The sequence below is a fragment of the Desarmillaria tabescens genome (assembly GCF_030435595.1).
Source record: "Desarmillaria tabescens strain CCBAS 213 chromosome Unknown EV420scaffold_42, whole genome shotgun sequence".
Taxonomy (NCBI): domain Eukaryota; kingdom Fungi; phylum Basidiomycota; class Agaricomycetes; order Agaricales; family Physalacriaceae; genus Desarmillaria; species Desarmillaria tabescens.
The window spans coordinates 107,339-127,067 of NW_026848341.1; the positions used below are offsets into that span (position 1 = coordinate 107,339).

A 19,729-nucleotide genomic window follows, 5' to 3' on the forward strand; every position below is an offset into this window, starting at 1 on the left:
TGCCCGCCGCTTGGATCCTTCTACGCATGTCTCTGCCTATTCTTCTACCAAAGAGTGCGCTACCTCAGCCGTCTATCAACTCGCACCTCGAATGACGCCCAAGAAACACCTTTTACCTCTGCAAACCACCTCCGGTTGATGACGCCAAGGTTCAAGAGCAAGAACTAGCAAATAGCCGACAGATGTTAGATGGCAAAATCATCAAGAAGACACGGCCAAGGAAGACTGTAGATTACTATGGAGGGATGGGTCGATGGCTTTGGCGCGTCCTTATTTTTTGTTACAAAAGTCTTATACTGAGAGCAGCACAGATGCGGAAATTGCGCCCCAATTCTACCTACGTGCCTCAGTTGCGGCCAACACCACCATATATCATTAACGTGCGAGGTTCCAATTAATCACTAGGCGCGTCTGTGAAAACTCTTCTCCGCAGTTATTACCCCCCAAAGCATATCCGGACATTCATCTACAATCCTTGTGTACAAAATTCATCCATACTTCAACAAATAAAATTCGTTGTCCCGTGAACATCGTGACGGTTCGTGCTTCTCTTGTCGAGTGAGCGGAAAAAGCACCGACAACTCAATAATTCAGTGGACGCCCGAAGGGAGACGCGTCCTAACAGGTTCAACCAGTGGAGAGGTTCACTCTTTGGAATGGACTCACATTCAATTTCGAAACCATCCTTCAAGCCCACGATAGCGCTATCTGTACCTTCAGTTTCACGCACTCAGGCGCATATTTGGTGTCAGCAGACAAGAGTGGTGTCATCAAATACTTCGAGCCCAACATGAACAACTTGACAGCATGGCAAGGATCTAACTCACGAGAAGCTATACGTGGTATCAGCTTCAGTCCAGATGATCGTCGGTTTGCGACAGCTAGCGATGACTCTAGTGTTCGTATATGGTCTTTCGCAGAGAGCCGAGTGGAGAGTGTTCTAACTGGTTGAGTCATTGGTTTTCATACAGCCGGAAGAAGACTGATTTCATTCGAAGGGCACGGTTGGGATGTAAAATGTGTCCAGTGGCATCCGTCTAAAGGCTTGCTTGTTTCTGGAAGTAAAGACAACCAGATAAAATTCTGGGATCCTCGAACGGGTACCGTCCTGTCTACATTGTATGTCGGTCGGTTTACTGTGCGAGGTCCTCTTCATGCTCAAATCAACTTGCTCTAGACACCAACATAAGAACACTATTCAAGCGCTAGCTTGGTCACCCAACGGTAACATGGTTGCCAGTGCTTCTCGGGACCAAACCGTTCGTGTCTTCGATATCCGCGCCATGAAAGAATTCCGGATACTCAAAGGACACAAGAAAGAAGTTTGCTGTACGCGCTTATCTCACATTCTCTACATGTAAATCTGATAGTAGCATTCGTATAGCCGTCGCCTGGCATCCCATACATCCCATCCTTGTCTCTGGAGGCTCTGAAGGTGCCGTTCTTCACTGGGACCTAGGTGCCGAAGACGAAACACTGAGTCAACCCGTATCCTCGCCGCGCGCCACCCTCTCTCAAGCACACGACTCAAATGTATGGTCCATGGCCTTCCATCCTCTCGGCCATCTCCTCGTCACCGCATCCAATGACCACACCACCCCGATTTTGGTGCCGTGAGCGCCCTGGTGATGCCTCTTCTGTCTTCTCCGGGGGCGGAGAGAAGCCACCAGAAATTATCGATACTAGTGGTCAGGATGAGGAAGACGACGCAATGGTGCCCGGCTTCAGTTATGGGTGGAACCGGGAGTGGTGGGGCAAAGAGGAGGAAGGAGATCGCAGTAGGGAGTACAACGGAGGACAGTGGGCAAGCTAAAACTAATTGGGACAATGGAGGAGATGACGATTTCATCCCTGGAATTGGTGGCGGACCTCCACCCCCACCTAGACTACCCCCGCCACAAGAAGATTCATACGGCCTCGGTGGGGATGAATGGGGTCGGAATAGCCGCGGTGGAGGTGGATTGGGACAGGGGTGAGCGTCGACAATCTCGTTACAACGACAGTTGGGGTTCGAGGAGAGGAGGAGGGAGATACTGAGGCTGTACTGATCTACGACTACTCGTATATTGCTTGTCAGGATATGGAAATATTCAACCCAATCTCTTTGAATTGCTCTCCTCGAGAAAGCCTGGCGATCCCAATCCGTTTCAAAATTGTGGTTCTGACCTCGATATATGTACAAATGTTCATTGATATAGATTTGACTATGAATGAACGAACCGCAAAGATGATGATACACTGTAAAAAGATTTTTCAGTATGACCTTCATAAGAATGAGACTGTTATGGTTTGTAGAAATACTATACGGCACCATACCTCAAATCACTATACTTTGTTTCAAAGGAACTTATACACAGACGAGAAATCTTTCCCTTCACGTTCCGGTGAGACCCGAACCATCCTGGCGTATACCTGCGCTGCGGCAATCGCCCATGGGAAGAGGTGTGTCCCGTCTCCACTCCAATATCTGCCGCTAAGAGCCCATATCCTACTCAATGGTAAGAAACAATAGCCGTTGGAGGTTACTGTTTCTCATACCTTGAGCATCAGGCTTGTCGCGAATCCTCCTTCATAGTCGCCGGTTGCAAGGCGGAGATAGATCTGGCAGAGCTTTGGGCACGGGGTTATTGACTGACATGGACCAGCAATTTCCAGTTGATGAACCGATGACGCTTGACAAGACAACGGGATCAAGGCCGAGTCTCTTTCCCAGTAGCCATGGCTTCGGCCGTAACAAATTTTGCTGAACACCTAGCATGAGCTAAAAGAGAAGGTCATTGAACTGAGTGTAGTGTGAGATCCTCCCGGATGCTAACGTTGTTACAGATTTTAGCTCCGAGACCAGCCCAGACGGACCACAATGGATGACCCTTTGACCCATGAGAGAGAGAATAGAGTATGATCTGTCAAAAGCCGATTCCGTTCCTCCAACAAGGAATGTGAGAGTTCCTGCCTTAGCCCCAGCGACGCCTTGCAGATACGAGTTGACACAGTCAGTAGGCAACAGACAAAAGAAAAGCGTTTCCTTACCACCAGATACTGGTGCGTCGACAGTCTGAATGCCGAGATTGTTCAACTGGGAGGCAAGTTCTTGGGCAACTGAGACATCCAAAGTAGTCGAATCGATGGCAAGCGAGTCCCGCATTACATCGGGAGGAAGCGCGTTCATACCGGGAATGATGCCTTCATTGTATACCTGTTTGACTTGAGGAGAAGATGGGAGCATTGTTATCACCGTCTGGGACGACATGGCGGCCCTAGACATTGGTTAAATGGTAACTCTGGTCTCAGTCAAGTTGGATACTCACACGTCTGGAGTCAGAGCAGTATGGATCTGGGCGCCAGGGAATTGCGAAAGAAAGTTCTTGCAAAACTCGTCCGCACGTTCCGGTACTGCATCGCATACGACGAAATGAGCGTCGCCTTCTTGCGCATGTTGTTTCGAAAAGAGGTTGTACGCCATTTCGAAGCCCATCCGACCCAGACCAACAAAAGCGGTGCTCTTGGGTCGTAGGGTGATACGAGACAGAGGGTCAAGCAGACGAAGAGACTTCATGCTGAGTAGAAGGCGAAGAAATGCGGGGAGCACTGCTGTGGTCTGTGCGGGGTTATGGGGAAGACATGACCGGCTATTGAGAGGCCGAGTTCCGTTCCGAGTTCCGGTCCGGTTTGACCAATCCTTTTTTCCTCCTCATCGCGAGTGGTCCCTTGGAACTCGTGGATCGTCAAAGATACAGCGAAAAGCTTGCGCGGAAGGCTCGATGTAGCGACTTGGGCAAATTTGGAGACGATAGGTTGTGTTTGGCTTATGTTTGTGCAAGATCCGGGATAACCCGAGTCGGCGCGAACAGTCTAGAGCGCAGCAATCGATCATATCTCTAAATACCAAAGGTCTGAAGGTACAATCTCTTCTTCCTTTTGTCTAGACCTTGCCTTGCCTCAAGGGTTGCAGTTGCCCCTTGTTTTCCATTGCCAGTATATCTTCGGTTCTCGCTTATTGTTATCAATGACTTCCTCCGACCCTGTACCCATTCCACTATCACCATCAATGGACGCCGACCTTACCCTCGACACTGAAAATCTACCAACATACGATACTGACTTGTCCCTGGCCTCCCCATCGTACTCTGCTCACCCGGGCCTTACTGAGATTAGTCTCCATCCCGAGCCATTTTCACCAGAGATCAATTCCTCTACGCACCATTGGTCATGCGAAACGAAACATATGAGGATAGACTTGGGCCCTCACATATGGGGGCTTACTTCTCCAAGCTACGGACTTGGAGGAACAGTGGTTGGCAGTGTCAAGTTTTTGGAGCAACGCCAACATGTTGAGCAAGTCACTGTTTCGGTATGTCTGCTTTTTGTTCAATTTTTGTGGCTCTTATTTACATTTCCCAGTTCGAAGGTCGTCTAACGACTTTCTGCCCTTATCGGGGCACTAATGGCGACGCCACTTCATCAATAGTTTCTCGCACTTTCCCATTATATACCTCCTGTATGGGATGCGTATTCGATTGGGAAGCAGAACATCCATTCACGATACCCATCCCTACGGAAGTCAATACTCCCGGTGGAGGCACCGCGCCTACACCTCCTTCATTTAACTGTTATTTCTATGGCTCCGCCCTGGAGGTCACCTATACAATAAAGATTGATATGGTCCATAAAGGAAACCTAAACAATCTACGCAGACATGAAACGTATGACTTTTTCCCACTGACACAGCAAGCTTACCGATCTTGTCATAGAAAATCAATACCCGTTTATTATTTGCCAAAGACCCACCCAGTGGACCCGCCCCTTTCTACTATTCCCAGACCCTCCCGACTAAGCGAGGAAACTGACATCTACCTACACTGGTTGGACCGCGTCCATACAGCCCTAGCGACACCATCCTGGGCAAACGCTAAATGTAAATCAGACCTGGAGCCTTTTATGAAATCTGTATATGTGCGTATTTCTCTGATCACCTCAGTGATTGTACTTATCTTAGTAACGCAGGTTTCGATACCCACCCCTCAGCGTTTTTCTGCCGGGGACGACATACCCTTTGCTGTCAGCCTTTTATTCTCCAAAGAACCTTACTTTGCCAAGCTGCTCACCCGCTGCATACGGGTTGTACTACTCAAACGCATCTCCTTCGGACCGAAGAAGAAGACTTTCAACTTGAAACCGGAAGAGAACGACGATTCAAACCACAGCGAGTGGGTACTCACCTCCGGCCAGCTCAAATATCAAAACGAGTTTGCAGAGGGTGTACGACTACTGCGGGGGTATGTGAAAGCCGGTGCGGCGGGAAAGGAGAGCTCGTGGTTAGTTGACTCTGTCGGTGTTCAGGTGCGTTCCCTTCCACTCTTTCCTGAGGTCCATGATAGAGGCTGACTACTTCTGGAACTGCAGTATGTGATACGCGTAACCGTTGTGCCACCAAAGAATCTGGCAGAACACATACCGACATTCCACCACGAAGAGATTGTGGAATTAACTACGGACCACTGGGGCCCCTCCCCACAACCTGTTATCAACGGTATACCCACCCCAGCTATCGGGTTAGCGAGTGACCCGCAATCGAATTGGATTGGGAATACCGTCTATGCAGTTGTATGATGAATGCGATGACGTCAATTGATAAGGATTTGCCGTGCTACTAAATTTAGTCATACCGCGATCTTGGAAAGTTGGGCGTTAAACCTTACTTATTGTCCACTTGGACCCATCGATGCTACGATGATCGACATTTGTCTCGAGGGGTTGGACAGCGATCATCGTGAGCGAATAGCGAGTGAGATAGAGTTCAGCAGTAATCTTGCTCCAAGTTTGTTACTCACAACATTTGGGTAGTTTCTAGTATCAGTGATAATTTCGTTGGCGGACGATCACATGATTTCAGCGCCCAGGACCCTCGAATATACCGTCCGGAGTCTCTGGTGTTATCTTTACTAGAGCACCTGTCAACTGTTTGATTGATGATCGTCCGGTAGCAACTTCTCTGCTTGTTTATATTCTTGTTCGAATGGCATCTTTCTATCATTGTTTTTATGGGTGACACTATACATCCAACACCTATTGGATGTATCAGTAAACGTTGGCGCTATAAAAAGGTCAGTCTGCATTTGCTTCTTGACTAACAATTCGCCTCAGGGAACCCCAATAAACATTGCTCCGATCGATAAGAATTGCCGGCCTAACGTCCTGCTGCTCAAACTGCGTCTGGAACAAACTTTCTCCTCCGACGCGAAACCGAACGAGTACGTTTTGGATGACTTTCCTGTTTCGTCACCAGAAAGTCATGGCTAATAGCATATCCAGCGTCCCAGTTCTTGAAAGACGGCTTACCATTCTCAGGTATGTCCTGGCGTTTCGGAGAAGGATTACCTGAGTTTTAATAGCGCGGTAGAACCGTCAGTGTGGTGATTTAATGTTTAACGCTCCTGAAAGCACCCCAGAATTTTGTACATTAATCGCAATGGTTCTGACCCGCCTCAACACCGAACGGGGAGATTACAACTTCGGTAGTAGGAGGGGACCGTGAATCCACTTATGGCGTTCTTTATTACACACAACGTCAGTTATGCTTTCGATTGATATTTGAATGCCGTTTGTATATTCATGATGCAACAGCCTTTACAGACCCTGATTACTGAAGTGGGTTTCATTGGTGTTTATTTTAGGTGTCTGAGCTGGTATACGTTCGTCCGCCTTGACGATATATAACTCCAAGGATATGCAACTCGGCATTCCGCAAGGCCATGGTCTCGAACATCTCACGTACGTGAAGATTCAGCGATTCAACACTGCACGGATCCATATTAATGGTCGCGCGTCCATAACGAACGAAAAGGGTTAGTATGGGTCCATCCTTCTTCTCTGGAATGTAATTTCAATGCCACTACTTATGCTTTCTCTGAACTTTCCGAGATGAAAACACGGAATGTGTTCAAATGGACTTGGACTCGGATATCGTTCCTGATCAAGACACCAAACTTTCTCTTCGGGGATAATGAAACCTTAGACTTCCCCTCTATGTTATCCACGCTCATCATGGCGGATGAGGTCGTCGTTATCGATGGAACGACATCCGTACGGCGCTATCAAACTGGGGTTCACTTCCTGATCATCGTGCGTAGCGTGTGCCCCGATTATCACTTGAACTTTAACCCCTGCCTTGCCGTACCGTCTCAGAATACATTGCGGCCACATACACATTTGATGCCATCCCTTTTCCGACGCTGGCGGAGTACTGCATTGGCCGTGTCTGTTATTGGAAATGTTATGCCGTGAGCTGTCCCTCTACCAGGCGGCGGACCGCCCGAAGCTTGGCGTTTTTTTGTGAGTAGCGTGATCACCTTGAGGTACGTTAACTTGGGTGTGGGTGTTGCTATGTCTTTCCGAGCGGTATTCCGATATGTCGTAGGAATTTATCGTCCTACGGAAACGTGCCAGGGAGAATATGTGGCAGTAATGTCCGTAACGTTGCTAAATTGTTCTATGAGAATCATGAGCCTCCTCTCTGGTGCTATCGAAGCAGTTATTAGTCACGAAACCTGGGAGACTAACGGTTTATCTGGCCGGCGTGCAAAGTCATCTCGGAAGAGTGCGCGCCTTGAGGTACAATGGAGAGGCTACCACCGTGATTGATTTTTGGACGACGGCCCTTCTTGAAAAGATTCACGTATGCGAATATCGGTAACGATGATAGCCCGATATAATGCTCCTTGTCTTGATGCATGTTGCAGGAGTCATAAACTTGATTTATGTTGCGCTCAACCGCTCATTTCCCAACTCCCATCAGCCCCGACACAACTTTACAGTTTCACTCTGACCACGCGTTTGAAGAACGGCAGAACAGACATATGAGTCTGTTATTACTTCCGCCGGAGGTCGATCTTGGTTGGACTCTCATCAAATGTTCGGTATCAGTAGTAGCTCACGGATATCTTTGCCGAATGAGATGGTCATGGCGGCACGTCATTCTGAGCGCTGTGGGAGAGATCTCAAGTAAACTCGTGTTAAAGGTCTGGTTTTGTCCCTTGACCTCATAGATCTGGTTAGGTAGTAGGCACTGCATAATCCTGTCAGGCATTTTTTCCTGACCTGTAGGTTCGAGAGGGAGTCGATATGTGTGACTCTTGATGGTAGAGTAGGAGGATAACAACAGGATGACCGTCCGATGTAACAGACAGGGCGAACTTTCAGTTACTCTGCGCAGGCTATCAGTATCATATTGACAGTGATAGTAGATAGAACTTGGAAGAGATAAAAAAAGGAGAACAAGAAGCATGATGAAGCCAGTTGCTGATTGGAATCAGGCCGTACAGATCGATGAAAGAGTAAGCTCATGAAGAGACGCAGACTATGCAGACGCATTTATGGCAGAGGCTTGGATGTTGTAGATTACCCGGAGAGAACTACCGAAGAATCAGTAAAGTAATCGGAGGTGTCCGCAGGAAAGAAAAAGATATGACTTGCCGGATAGCAGCTGTTTCTACTGAAGCGCTACAGCACAGATGAGAACAAACATATCTTCGGGCCATATGCCGTGAAATCTTTGCCTCTTACAAATCGATGCGCCTAATTTTGTCGCAAGTGAGGTTGTATCTTTCAACGGGGAACTGCTAGTTGCCCTTGTAAAGAAATTCCGTACCGGGTTCCGTGACGGGGTGTGAAGTTTTCGCCGCAAACCTGACTGGAACGCTCGAGGTATAGGGAGGGCATGGTCACCTTACCTCTACCTAGAGCACTGATGAATGAAAAGCCTCCGAAGATATACACTAGGCATGCCCGTATGGTGAAGTTGAAAGTAAACTGACACCGGAACTTGGAAACTCTTTCCGTAGGTGGTGAGACCGTGATGTCCGCACCTAGGCAAGACTAATGTCGCTTTTTGATTGGTACATGTAGCAGGGGTAGCCAGGGGGAAGAAGACTGTTCGGATGATGGATGGAGCGAGCGTCCACGGTACGGACGGCGACTAGAAAAGTTACCTCCGTTTGCCCTGCTTTCTTCGATATTCATAGCAGACCTGAGTAGTAAACGTTCCAGGCAAGACGCCCGTAATGATGCACCAGAAAAAATGGAATCACCAGGACGACAAAGCGCAAGCCTGATCCTGAAGGAGCAGAAGCAAGCTCGCGTCGAGTGGATGACATAAGCGTACTATTCCCTTCCCTGGTCGTCTGCCTGTCTTGCCATTATACTTTATCCTTGACTTATCCCATTCTCTCCTGCTTTATAATTTTCTATAGTCCTCGCAAGGCGGTCGTTCAGCATAAGGCTCAATGACTGATTCTTCGCAGAAACCCAGTGTCCTCATTTTTGGTGAGCACAGCGCCAACAGCAATGTCCGACATACTCACATCTATCCTTATCGACATTTCCAGGCGGTCTGAATACCTATTCGCGTGCGCTGGCAGCTTATCTGGTTCCACTGGAAGGAGATCCATTAGTCTCAGTCCGTATTCGTTGCGCGATGCTGGAATCTTCAATCTGAATCCATTGCAGCATGTACGGATGGTCGATAAATATCAAGTCGCGCCAGCGACTACGTGAGTGAACACCTCTTCAACTTCTTGCCTTTGATCGCCAATCATCCATCATCCCAGATATATTGGAGCAGAGTTCCCGAAGGTTCTTGAGAAGGAGGAGGTTGACTATCAGCAGGCAAACTTGACAGTTCCGTGTACGTGGAATCGCCTTTCAGCACATTTCCTATATGCTCACAGAATCTAGCCAATATCCCACCGCTCTTTGACCCGCCCGAGGGCCAGCCTCCATACGATTACGTCTTTGATCTGACTGGTGAAGTGCGCCAGGATCGTACAGATATGGTATGTCCATATTCCAGTTCTTTGACCTTCGATCTCACTGTGTTTCAGATACAAATTACAACCACATGTAATGTTGCCAGAATACTCGGCGAGGAGGCCGCAAAACGCAAAGTCAAGGCATACGTTCGACTACAGCTTCCATTCTATGAAACATCAAATAAAGGCCCGTGGGACGAAAAACAGGATCCAAAACCCTCGGGCACAGTAGGGACTTGGTGGCATGAAACCTTGCGAATGCTGGCCAGCATGGAAGAGTGCGTCTTTGGCCAGGCTCTCTGTCTGGGCTGATCTCAACTTCTCCATAGCCTCAACCTGGTCGTTTTACGGGTCGCGTTGGGTTACGGCCCTTATACAGATTACGGTACCAGTGAGTGATAGACGCTTTCCTTCCGATATCATTAATCCCGATGAATTGTAGTGGCGTCGTTCATCACGGTTGCAGCTGTCTATGGCTATATGAAGAAGCCCATGAAGTCATTGTAATGGTTCCTTCGATGATTCATGCGCCTTTTTATCTGACGTTTGCACAGATGGTCTCCAGGAAAACATCCATCTCATACTGTTCACGTTGAGGATATTGCTGGCGGGCTATGGGCTTGCGCACAGTGGATGGCGCCTTTGGGTAGGAAGGCAGCCGACGAGGCCGCAGGGGAGGACATACCATTCCACAATGACAAAAACAAGCTCAAAGATGTCCCTGAGGCACCCGCACACGACAAGAAGGTCACTGCGCCTTTGTTCAACCTTGTAAGTAGGTCCCTTATCCCGTATCTCATTCATCACCAATATTCCTTCAGGCCGATGATTCGCAGATGACGCTAGCGGAGATCGGTCAAGTTTGCACATCGTTCTTTGGCACAACATTTGATTTCTTCAACTTTTTCGAGAACACGATTTTCAAGGTTACGCAGTCCGCTATTCGTTAGTACCCTACTAATACCTTCTAACAGCTGAAGGACGACATCGTCGAGGAAATTAATGAGCTTCATGTTGGTCACTGGACAGAGATGATTCTCAAGTCTGATCCGCCGATTCCTAACACCCCCCTGTCCGCCTACATGGACAAGTACTACCTAGAGAAGACCGTCGTCGGTTTCAGCAACTCTAAGATCAAGTCTGTGACCGGTTATGAGCTAAGCAAGCCACGGTTCAATCACGACACGATCAAGGACATGATTGAGAAATGGAAAGCTGAGGGCAGTTGGCCTATTTTATGATTTCTTTGCGGTTTCCTCTGGATTTCTAATTTTTGTGCATCATCTGTTTTCGTTCTCGTCAGTGTTTCAGTATAGGATTTCAAGCATTAAGTTACTCGATAATACTCATTCTCTCCTAACTGCCTCTTTCGCGCTCAAGTTTAGTCTTTATACCTCTCATTTGCTGCCGCTACCCGTCGGTCTCGTCTCATACCTACATAGTTTAACTCTGTCCAATATAATAATCGTTTTTCATTGCACTAGTACTCATCTTTTTTTTCTTAGCGTTGGACAGCTTCATGATCAGTGAAGCCATCTTCAATGAAGTACGTGTTGGTTGATTATTGTACTCACACCCACCCTAGTTGTCTTCGGACTTAGACACATATGGAATGATGTACTGTTCAAGACGGTCGGTTCTAGGTCTACAAATCCTCTTTCCTGAAGAGTCAAGCTCTCTTCAGTAAGGTGCGATGATCGAGCTACCTATCCCTTTGGGCAATCACAAGCTCAGTTCGCTCAGAATGACAATGGACGAGAACTCCTTCCTCTGGGTCTCCACACTCATATCAGTGGATCCATCCGAAGATTTGAACTGTTGCATGCTGATGAGTAAGTAAGTACTTCAAATCATGACAGGCGCTCCCCGGCTTAGCGTTGCTCAATCTTGATGAAACGAAAGTCTGACCGGTACCTGTATGCCGTCTCGATGGAAGTATCATCAGCACACGCATATAGGTATGCACAGTGGGACCATGCAGAACTGCTTCTGATAGACCTCCTCATAGTCCAAACTTAAAAAATGGCCTAACTGATAGATTGAGCTCGAATATACCTATCGTTAACGTCCTGCTCAGGGCGGTTATCAGAGACGTAGTCAAAGTATTGTCACTGTTCTTCAGGAAAACGAATCGACATACAATGAGATCATGGACTCGGAAATGGATATTCAATCGTGCATGCTCGATCCTCGCCAATTCCACTTCGACTGCTCTGCTCTCCGTACGGAGTCGGTATCAACGCGATAAGGCTTTCAGTGATATTCTTGCTGAATCATATCTCCTTCTGACTAACGTGGATGAAAAGGCAGGCATGTATTCTTTATGGAAGCAGGATTGTCTCGTCGATTGAGTAGAAAAGTCAGTTGAAAGTGGAAAATCATTCCCTGAGACGCGTGTGAGCCAGCTGCAGACAGGGAGCGGTCTATGAGAGGTACTACCTGAATGCTTCTCTCAGATGCTTTTGCAAGATGGCCTGCGACAAGCATATTCAGCGCAGCACACGAGGTCTCGAGCACGCTCAAACCCTCTTCCTGTAAGAAGATGACACAGAATGGCCTCTGCGTGAGACCCAATACCCAGAGATGTCTTTCGACATGTGGATTGGCAGACATTTCGGGCCACGCCGAATTTGTCTACCATCGTTATGGACTTCATGCCTCTGAATGTCAACTTGGAGAAGGTCCTTGTGATATTCTGCATTTGTTAAGGATCCTAAATGACAACGGTCACAAGTGGAGTACAAGAGAATACATCATGTTGAGCATAAGGTGCTAACTGCCTGGGAAGAATGGACTAAGGAACAGGAAATAATAGGGTTGGTGCCGAAAGCCCGGAAGGAGAAACTACCTGATGAGGATCATTTCTGCCGAGATAAGTCACAGAGCAAAGAATATTTAGATAATGCCGGAATAGTGATTGGTACCGTAGAATGATGTGCTATGAATGTACATGTTGCGATCACGTGTTTTGGTCATCTTCTACAGAATTTTGGACTGTTTCTAGGCCTTTTGGTGACTATCATGAATTATTGAATGCTAATAGTAAATCGGTGGGCTATGTCAACATAAATCAAAGCTTTCGGACGTTGCTGATGCCGTCACAATTCTTACGGTTCCCCTAGCTACTATCTACCCATCTACTGTCATTCGATAAGTGCTGAAGGGGGGGACCAGTATGAAGACCAAATATAAAGACTTCAGGGGGGCATTTCAATTACCATTTGTTGGAATTTCGAACTACAGCCAAAATTATTAAAGGCTTATGATTATCGCCGTTCATAATAAAGACCTCGAGCGGCAAAGACTATTTCCCAAATGAAGAAAATTTACACTAAATCTGTGGTTACATTCGCTGGTATTTTTGAGCTATATGAAAAATACGTTGAAGCAGACCCAGAGCTGATCTTACAGCATCTCGAAACTGATTTCTAGGTTTGATAAAACTGCCGCGAACTTAATCATCACCCATGAGCTCGGCCAGCTCCCGTTCCTCTTCTTCTGTTAAGATGGACTGCGGTTCCTGTGGCACTGGACTTGTGGTTTTGGCCGTGGCCGATGTCGCCTGAGGCGGTGGAGCTAAAAGTTCTGCCCGACTGTCAGTCTACGGTTCCACATAGAAAAAGATCACATATACCAGATAACTTCCACTTCCGCAACGTGCCATCCAGACTGGCACTGAGAACCCACGGCTCAACACGAGTACACCCGTCTTCCCCTGTGAATCTGCGCATCCAAAGACGCAAAGCTGTGACATCGTGCCAGTGTGCATCAATCTCACCTAGGATCTCCGGCTCCTCAATAGAGGACACATCATATGAGCGTATGACGTCGGCTGAACCGGTAATCAAGTACGGTTCGGCTAGATCTGTCAATGCTATTGGGAGAAGACACCGAACTGCTGTAGGATGCGTCATGAACCGAGGTACTTTGTCTGCCTCCGAGGCAGGGTTTACGGTAACGACCTGAACAGTATCATCAGAAGACGCTTTTGTCCATTTCTAGATTAGCCACAGCAGTGAAACATCAGTCGTCCTGGCTCACCTGTCCAGAGCTGTCCATTCCCATAATGCATATCATTTATCCGTGTTCGATGATGCGTCAGTTCGTATTTGAGAGTACTCTTCCAGCGTGGCGATGCGCCACCTTCTTTCTGCAGGTGCCAAACTTTGATAACCCCCATGGTGTCTCCTGTACAGAGCTCGACTGACTGATCAGAATTGACAGTGCCATCGATGCATTCTACAGGCCGAGTATGGGAGGATATTGACCCTAGAGAGCGTAACGGACCTTCCAAAATCGAGGAGAGGTCCCTATTCATAAGATAAGGTCCATGCGGTCAGGCAACAAAGAAGCCTGCTCTCACCAGAATCTCACAATCTTGTCAGAACTGCCAGAAATGAGAAGTTTGAGGTCTGGAAAAACCAAAAGAGATTTGACGAAATCGGCATGAGCGTCTGTAGACGACAGCAGTTCTTTCGTCTATGAATTGATTACCAAACGCCAGCGGAATCTGAACGCCACGACGTACGTCTCTGTTCCACACTTTGATGGTCTTGATCACAGGTCAGTACGTGATTGGAAGTAGAGGATAGATTCCACTTTATCCCAAGAACCGGATATCACAAGTTTGTGTGTTCCGGTTTCGAAGAAAGCGATAGATGTCACAGGGCCTGTGTGGCCGCGATACACTTGCAAAGTTTTGCCTGTCTGGGCAGATGATGCTGATGTGTTCCCCGAGACGCGCAGCTATACGTACCTCGAGGTCTAATCTGCGGATAATAGTCGTGTTTTCCGCTATCCATGCGTCATTTCCCAGTATTTCTATTGCTAGAGCCTTCCCGGGAAGCTGTAGAGGTGATCCGAGATCCTTTGTTCTCTCTGCCTTCTCCTTGCGGGACTGGGAGACCGAGGTGGGTATTCGAAGACATTCGTGAACAACTAGACGCATACATGGTCAAGGATAAGGTGGGCCTCGGAGACCATGAGATTGGAAGCGTCTATATTAGTCATTGTCGGACAATTTGGATGTCTGGATGATGATGGTAGAAGAGACGAGAATTATTTGCGCGTTTGTTTGATTCCAAGGACGATGTCCTGACAAATCATTTCCTCCGAGTCTTTATTCGTTACCACCATGGCATCCAGAAATTGGCTTCAAGGGAAGACCGTCAAGAAGGGCGGTGCAGGAGGCTCCAATACGCATACTCGGCCGACAACGCCCCAAGTACAGAGTACTTCAACGACAATATTTGGCGGAGGCGTCAAGGATCCGTCAGGAAGAACAACTGAATACTTTGTTAGAGGATTCCTTTTCAAGTTTGCGACGAAGTCTCATTGATGTTCTAGTCGATGGATGACCAATGTCCCGTCTGCAAGAGCGACCGATATTTAAATCCTAAACTTCGTCTACTCGTCAGTTCCTGTTACCATAAAATGTATGCTTTGCCGCGTCTGCCTCGTCTGACGAGACTAACACTACTTATTGAAGGTGCGAATCTTGTATAGACCGTTTATTCACGCTGGGTCCGGCGCCTTGTCCAATTTGTAACACTGTCCTCCGAAAGCTTGCATTTACACCGCAAACATTTGAAGACTTGGGTGTAGAGAAGGAAGTTGCCATTCGCAGGCGAATTGCTAAAGAGTACATCAGGTCATGTCAAAAGCCCTCACAATACTGAACAGCTTTGTAGGTTCAATAAGAGGAGAGAAGACTTTGACGACCTCAGGTCTTACAATGACTACCTCGAGGAAGTGGAGGACATAGGTGAAAATTCCCAGTTCCCTATAGAACCTTGTTGACATTTCAACGGCAGCCTTCAATCTCATCAATAATATTGACGTTCCCGAGACCGAAAAACGTATTGCAGCGTATAAGGCAGCCAACGCAGCTCTCATCACCCTCAACCTTCAACGAGAAGAGGCATACGCCCTTGCCTTGAAAGAACAAGAAGAATTTGAGAGACATGAGCGTGAACAGCGCGCAGCGGAACTTCTCAGAGAGGAAGAGGCAGAACGTTTGGAGAAAGAGAAAGAGAGACAAGAGATCATCGACAAACTAGAGACCAGCGAAAAGGATGCCACCAAACTCATCGCTAAATCGCGAGCAAACGCCCTCAAACGGTCATCAAACCGTGTGTCTTCTATGTCGAGGTTGGGTCTTGGAGCCGACTACGCGAAACTGCTGAAAACGCGCTCAAAAACTGCCGGCACTGTGCTGGACCAGCCTCATGTTCCTTTCCAGGACGACTGGTACTCATTCGAAGATATGTACGTCTTGAAACCTGGTGGTTACGACGATTTGTACAGTGAGACGGTGAGGAAAGATAGAGAAGGAATAATGCGTGGTGGAGGTTATCGGGTTGAGGAGGCTTGGGAGCGAGCGCTGAGGTTCGCTGTTGCTGGTTTAGACCTTTTACCTTTGGAGGGCTTGGATCCTGACCCTGAAGGAATTCAAGGACAACCTTCAATTGCAGATGGTGATGTTGTTATGGCATCATGAAGTAGTTACTAGTAAAGCATTTAGAAAACAACCCGACATTGTATCATATACCACTGGACTCGTCATGTAATTTATTCGTAAACAATACCTCAAAGCAGAATGTTACAATGCTACACAATTAAGTCCTTCGAGGTACAGGCCATCGTGTCGGAAAGCGGGAGAAGTACATGAAAATTGTAGCATGTGTGTGGGCTTAGCCCCAAAGCATAAGAAATCAATCTAAAAACATCGTACATATAAATTTCCGCTTAAATCGCTTTTAGGCTCTTGTGCTGACTACAACCTTCCTTCGTTCCATCTGAGACTCTGTCAGAGGTTCCGTCATGGGGAAATACAAAATTTGCCACTGCTTCCTATTCAAACGGTCAGCAGATAGAATAAAGTATGATGGCTCTACGAACCCGAATACATTATTGAACAACCTATACCGAAAATGCTTCAAGGCGTCATGCAATAGCTCGTCTTCCACGCGTGCAGATGCGGCGTCGTTGATATCAAGAGCGGCCTTACGTATCTTGGAGCGGGGCCGGCTGTTTGACAGATTAGCGCGCATCTTTATGGCTGATCAAATATTGCTTACCGCGAAGGATCGAAAACAAGAAGGTTCACCTTAGAATCACTGATTCGTTCATAACCAACGACAGTGCGAGAATGCCATCCATCTTGTAAGATGATGGGCATTTTTTCTGTGCACTTTACAGACGGGTTCATCAGCGCTTCCGTTAAGTTGGTTGGCCGATGTATTTCTGTAGGCGGCGAGAAGTAATCGATGATCCACTGTATCAGGGCATCATTGCCTGCGTTTCCCGATATGTCGTTGAGATGAATGTAATGATAGAAAAGGACCTACCATGAAAGGATTGTTTGTAGTTAAAATCAACTAGTTCACAGCTTGTATCATCAGACCTTGAGCTAACGATAGCATGGGAAGAGATGTAACCTACGGTATCCCCCGAGATGAAAACGCGGTGTATAAGTCTATAAGGAACCTTCAAAAGTGACTTCAGAATGAGAGAAGTAAGTCTATACCTGAAACACCGATCCACTTGTTCGAACCTACCAAGGGCGAAAGTTGCTCTGCCCCTTGAACATCAAAACCTTGGCGAATAGAATTTAGTACCGGACTACTTCACTAAAGATGGGAATCTACCTGATGACCAAGCAACCTCCAGCCACAATTGGAGCTGTCTAACACTCGGAGAGATTGGGCTGTCGAGGAGTGGAAAGTACATTGATTGTAAATGCTGATCCATCAAGGACGAACAGGACATAAGAAAGTTCCGGTACCTTTATCAGATGGTCAGAATCTATTAGAAAAGAAGACGTGAAGATACGAAACCCGCAACCCCAGCCGGCATCCCAGCTTTGGCCAGAAACATAAACCGCTCGATCAAAGCATAAAACAGCGCGTCTTGTCTTTCCCCGAGAGTGAGAATTCAAAAGAGCCTTTTTAAGTAGTAATATCATGCCTAAGAAATACTGATTAACACGTGTTGTACCGCGTGTATGGTGCTTATGTGACGAACCCGGCGTGAAGTTCGACGGCGGCGGTGTTTGCAAGGACTGGTACCAAAAACTGTCGGTTTCAGCAGCAGCATGTCCCTCACGATTTACGGAGTCGTGTTTGCTTCGATGGTGTTTCCGAGACGATGTGGCGCTGCGACTCGCCGAAGGTCCTGACTCGGACTCTGCCCCATGCTGCGTAGATAAAGTCGAGGTTAGTAACAACAGAAATAAATCAAAGCCAAGAGTGCATATACCTTACTAGTCATTATTAAATCTGCAAAGGCGGCTCAAAATTATTCTGGCCTAGTCAAGGGGAACTCTGCATGCCACTGTGGGCGTTAAGGGATGAGGTAGCTACTGTCGGATACCGGTCCACCTGCCGATTTCGGCTGGTGATCGGCTGACATAATGCACCCAATTGGGAGCGCGACGCGTGTACGGGCGTACGAATCCTTGTTCATTGACTTTTACTTGTTTCCATCGTGCTGAACTGAAATCATGTCCAGATCATACGATCGCGGTATGCACATATTCTTCAACTGTTAACTTCGGTGCTTATTGATATCTACAGCTCTCACCGTCTTTTCACCCGATGGTCATCTATTCCAGGTTAGCCGAAGGTTTACACCGTGTCGAAGGGATAAGTTCTTATTGTCTTGCTGTGGTCCAGGTCGAATATGCTGCCGAGGCTGTCAGAAAAGGCACTTGTGCTGTGAGTTGCTCCACTTTCGACAAGGTGTCACCACACGTCTAATGTTACTTCTAGGTAGGTGTTCGAGGAAAGGACGTAGTAATTTTGGGCGTGGAGAAGAAGTCGGTACTACAGCTGCAAGATTCGAGAACGGTAAGAAAGGTTGTGATGTTGGATGACCATATTTGTTTGGCGTTTGCTGGTGCGTACGATCTGTATCGCTACACGGACCGATATACTCATTTCGCAGGTCTTACGGCGGATGGCCGCGTCCTGATTGACAAGGCTCGAATAGAGTGTCAGAGTCACCGTCTCACAGTCGAGGATCCCGTCACCGTTGAATACATCACAAGACATATTGCTGGCATCCAGCAGGTAGGCGTCTACACGTCAATTCAATCGGTTTGGGAAACAAACGTGCATTGTAGAAATACACCCAATCCGGAGGTGTCAGACCGTTCGGCATTTCAACGTTGATCGTCGGATTCGATCCCCATGATAGCAGGCCTCGTTTATACCAGACTGAGCCAAGTGGAATCTATAGTGCTTGGAAGGTGAATGTCTTTGGTATGCATTCCGGAGATGACTGTACTCAGTCTTTTACGATAAATAGGCTAATGCCATTGGTCGATCGTCGAAGACTGTCCGTGAATTCCTAGAGAAGAATCACAAGGATGACCTGTCTCGGGAGGAAGCCATCAAGCTGACCGTCAAGAGCTTGCTCGAAGTCGTACAAACGGGTGCGAAGAACATTGAAATCAGTGTGATGGAGAGCTACGGAAAGGTCACGGTGCGTCAAATGTTGACTTCCAACTTCCTATCCAATTTGATTGAATGTTCTTTCACAGAACCTGGATTTGTCACAAATTGAAGCCATCGTTTCTGAGATTGAAAGAGAGAAGGAGGCAGGTACGTTATCTTTGCAGGACCCTATCTACCATATTCTGATGAAATGTCGCCATTCACAGAGGCGGAAAGAAAGCGATCCAGACTTGCAGCCACGGCCGCGGGTCAGGCAGCTATGGAGTCACGAGCTACAGAATCATCAGGGTAGAGTACACAAAATGAATGTTATCATGTTTTTCTCCATTATTTTTTTAAGGTTTACATTCTTGACATGGTTTCTTGTGAGCATCGGTACGGTTCACTGGTCCTGAGTAGTCATATCGAAGTGACGTTCTGACAGATGAAGGATCTTAAGAAGTTATCACTGCAAGAATCATACAT

At 47.3% G+C, this 19,729-nt stretch overlaps 8 protein-coding genes across 8 annotated transcripts; 5 read left to right on the top strand and 3 right to left on the bottom strand.

Moving 5' to 3' along the window:
* Window positions 1–26: 26 nt before the first annotated feature.
* On the top strand, window positions 27–1,976 carry EV420DRAFT_1622255 (WD40-repeat-containing domain protein; the record flags this gene model as incomplete). The annotated part of the gene is made up of 11 exons (XM_060475788.1): window positions 27–70; window positions 104–249; window positions 307–380; window positions 434–538; window positions 595–615; window positions 641–947; window positions 999–1,119; window positions 1,178–1,329; window positions 1,385–1,488; window positions 1,520–1,778; window positions 1,810–1,976. The coding sequence occupies 11 exons, from the start codon at window positions 27–29 to the stop codon at window positions 1,974–1,976; spliced, it is 1,500 nt and encodes a 499-aa protein (XP_060326380.1).
* A 361-nt stretch (window positions 1,977–2,337) lies between these two features.
* EV420DRAFT_1712098 (3-hydroxyisobutyrate dehydrogenase) lies at window positions 2,338–3,887 on the bottom strand (the record flags this gene model as incomplete). Its single annotated transcript, XM_060479646.1, is given in 7 exon segments — window positions 2,338–2,412; window positions 2,539–2,601; window positions 2,621–2,761; window positions 2,817–2,833; window positions 2,857–2,970; window positions 3,031–3,257; window positions 3,309–3,887. 7 exon segments carry the CDS (start codon window positions 3,554–3,556, stop codon window positions 2,338–2,340), a joined length of 885 nt encoding a protein of 294 aa, XP_060326381.1. The 5' UTR covers window positions 3,557–3,887.
* EV420DRAFT_850332 (uncharacterized protein) lies at window positions 3,888–5,753 on the top strand. The gene is made up of 5 exons (XM_060483705.1): window positions 3,888–4,351; window positions 4,402–4,703; window positions 4,752–4,953; window positions 5,005–5,340; window positions 5,404–5,753. Exons 1-5 carry the CDS (start codon window positions 4,007–4,009, stop codon window positions 5,608–5,610), a joined length of 1,392 nt encoding a protein of 463 aa, XP_060326382.1. The 5' UTR covers window positions 3,888–4,006; the 3' UTR covers window positions 5,611–5,753.
* A 3,406-nt stretch (window positions 5,754–9,159) lies between these two features.
* On the top strand, window positions 9,160–11,296 carry EV420DRAFT_1567140 (uncharacterized protein). The gene is made up of 11 exons (XM_060474096.1): window positions 9,160–9,321; window positions 9,384–9,454; window positions 9,505–9,548; window positions 9,606–9,682; window positions 9,733–9,830; window positions 9,879–10,084; window positions 10,136–10,197; window positions 10,249–10,309; window positions 10,361–10,577; window positions 10,628–10,732; window positions 10,781–11,296. The coding sequence occupies exons 1-11, from the start codon at window positions 9,282–9,284 to the stop codon at window positions 11,045–11,047; spliced, it is 1,248 nt and encodes a 415-aa protein (XP_060326383.1). The 5' UTR covers window positions 9,160–9,281; the 3' UTR covers window positions 11,048–11,296.
* A 1,964-nt stretch (window positions 11,297–13,260) lies between these two features.
* On the bottom strand, window positions 13,261–14,816 carry EV420DRAFT_1275896 (WD40-repeat-containing domain protein; the record flags this gene model as incomplete). The annotated part of the gene is made up of 8 exons (XM_060467928.1): window positions 13,261–13,391; window positions 13,441–13,791; window positions 13,848–14,116; window positions 14,170–14,285; window positions 14,335–14,358; window positions 14,406–14,513; window positions 14,563–14,703; window positions 14,757–14,816. 8 exons carry the CDS (start codon window positions 14,814–14,816, stop codon window positions 13,261–13,263), a joined length of 1,200 nt encoding a protein of 399 aa, XP_060326384.1.
* Window positions 14,817–14,879: 63 nt separating this feature from the next.
* EV420DRAFT_850953 (CDK-activating kinase assembly factor MAT1-domain-containing protein) lies at window positions 14,880–16,435 on the top strand. Its single transcript, XM_060483708.1, has 5 exons — window positions 14,880–15,102; window positions 15,153–15,241; window positions 15,295–15,447; window positions 15,497–15,570; window positions 15,620–16,435. Exons 1-5 carry the CDS (start codon window positions 14,941–14,943, stop codon window positions 16,303–16,305), a joined length of 1,164 nt encoding a protein of 387 aa, XP_060326385.1. The 5' UTR covers window positions 14,880–14,940; the 3' UTR covers window positions 16,306–16,435.
* Window positions 16,435–18,181, bottom strand: EV420DRAFT_850673 (peptidase family C78-domain-containing protein). The gene is made up of 10 exons (XM_060483707.1): window positions 18,066–18,181; window positions 17,832–18,003; window positions 17,645–17,774; window positions 17,456–17,592; window positions 17,335–17,403; window positions 17,250–17,283; window positions 17,156–17,196; window positions 16,886–17,102; window positions 16,707–16,835; window positions 16,435–16,658 (listed from the first exon to the last, which is right to left on the bottom strand). Exons 1-10 carry the CDS (start codon window positions 18,075–18,077, stop codon window positions 16,565–16,567), a joined length of 1,035 nt encoding a protein of 344 aa, XP_060326386.1. The 5' UTR covers window positions 18,078–18,181; the 3' UTR covers window positions 16,435–16,564.
* EV420DRAFT_1567184 (nucleophile aminohydrolase) lies at window positions 18,162–19,639 on the top strand. The gene is made up of 9 exons (XM_060474097.1): window positions 18,162–18,331; window positions 18,383–18,420; window positions 18,482–18,523; window positions 18,578–18,704; window positions 18,753–18,877; window positions 18,931–19,056; window positions 19,116–19,292; window positions 19,351–19,411; window positions 19,471–19,639. The coding sequence occupies exons 1-9, from the start codon at window positions 18,310–18,312 to the stop codon at window positions 19,554–19,556; spliced, it is 804 nt and encodes a 267-aa protein (XP_060326387.1). The 5' UTR covers window positions 18,162–18,309; the 3' UTR covers window positions 19,557–19,639.
* Window positions 19,640–19,729: the final 90 nt, after the last annotated feature.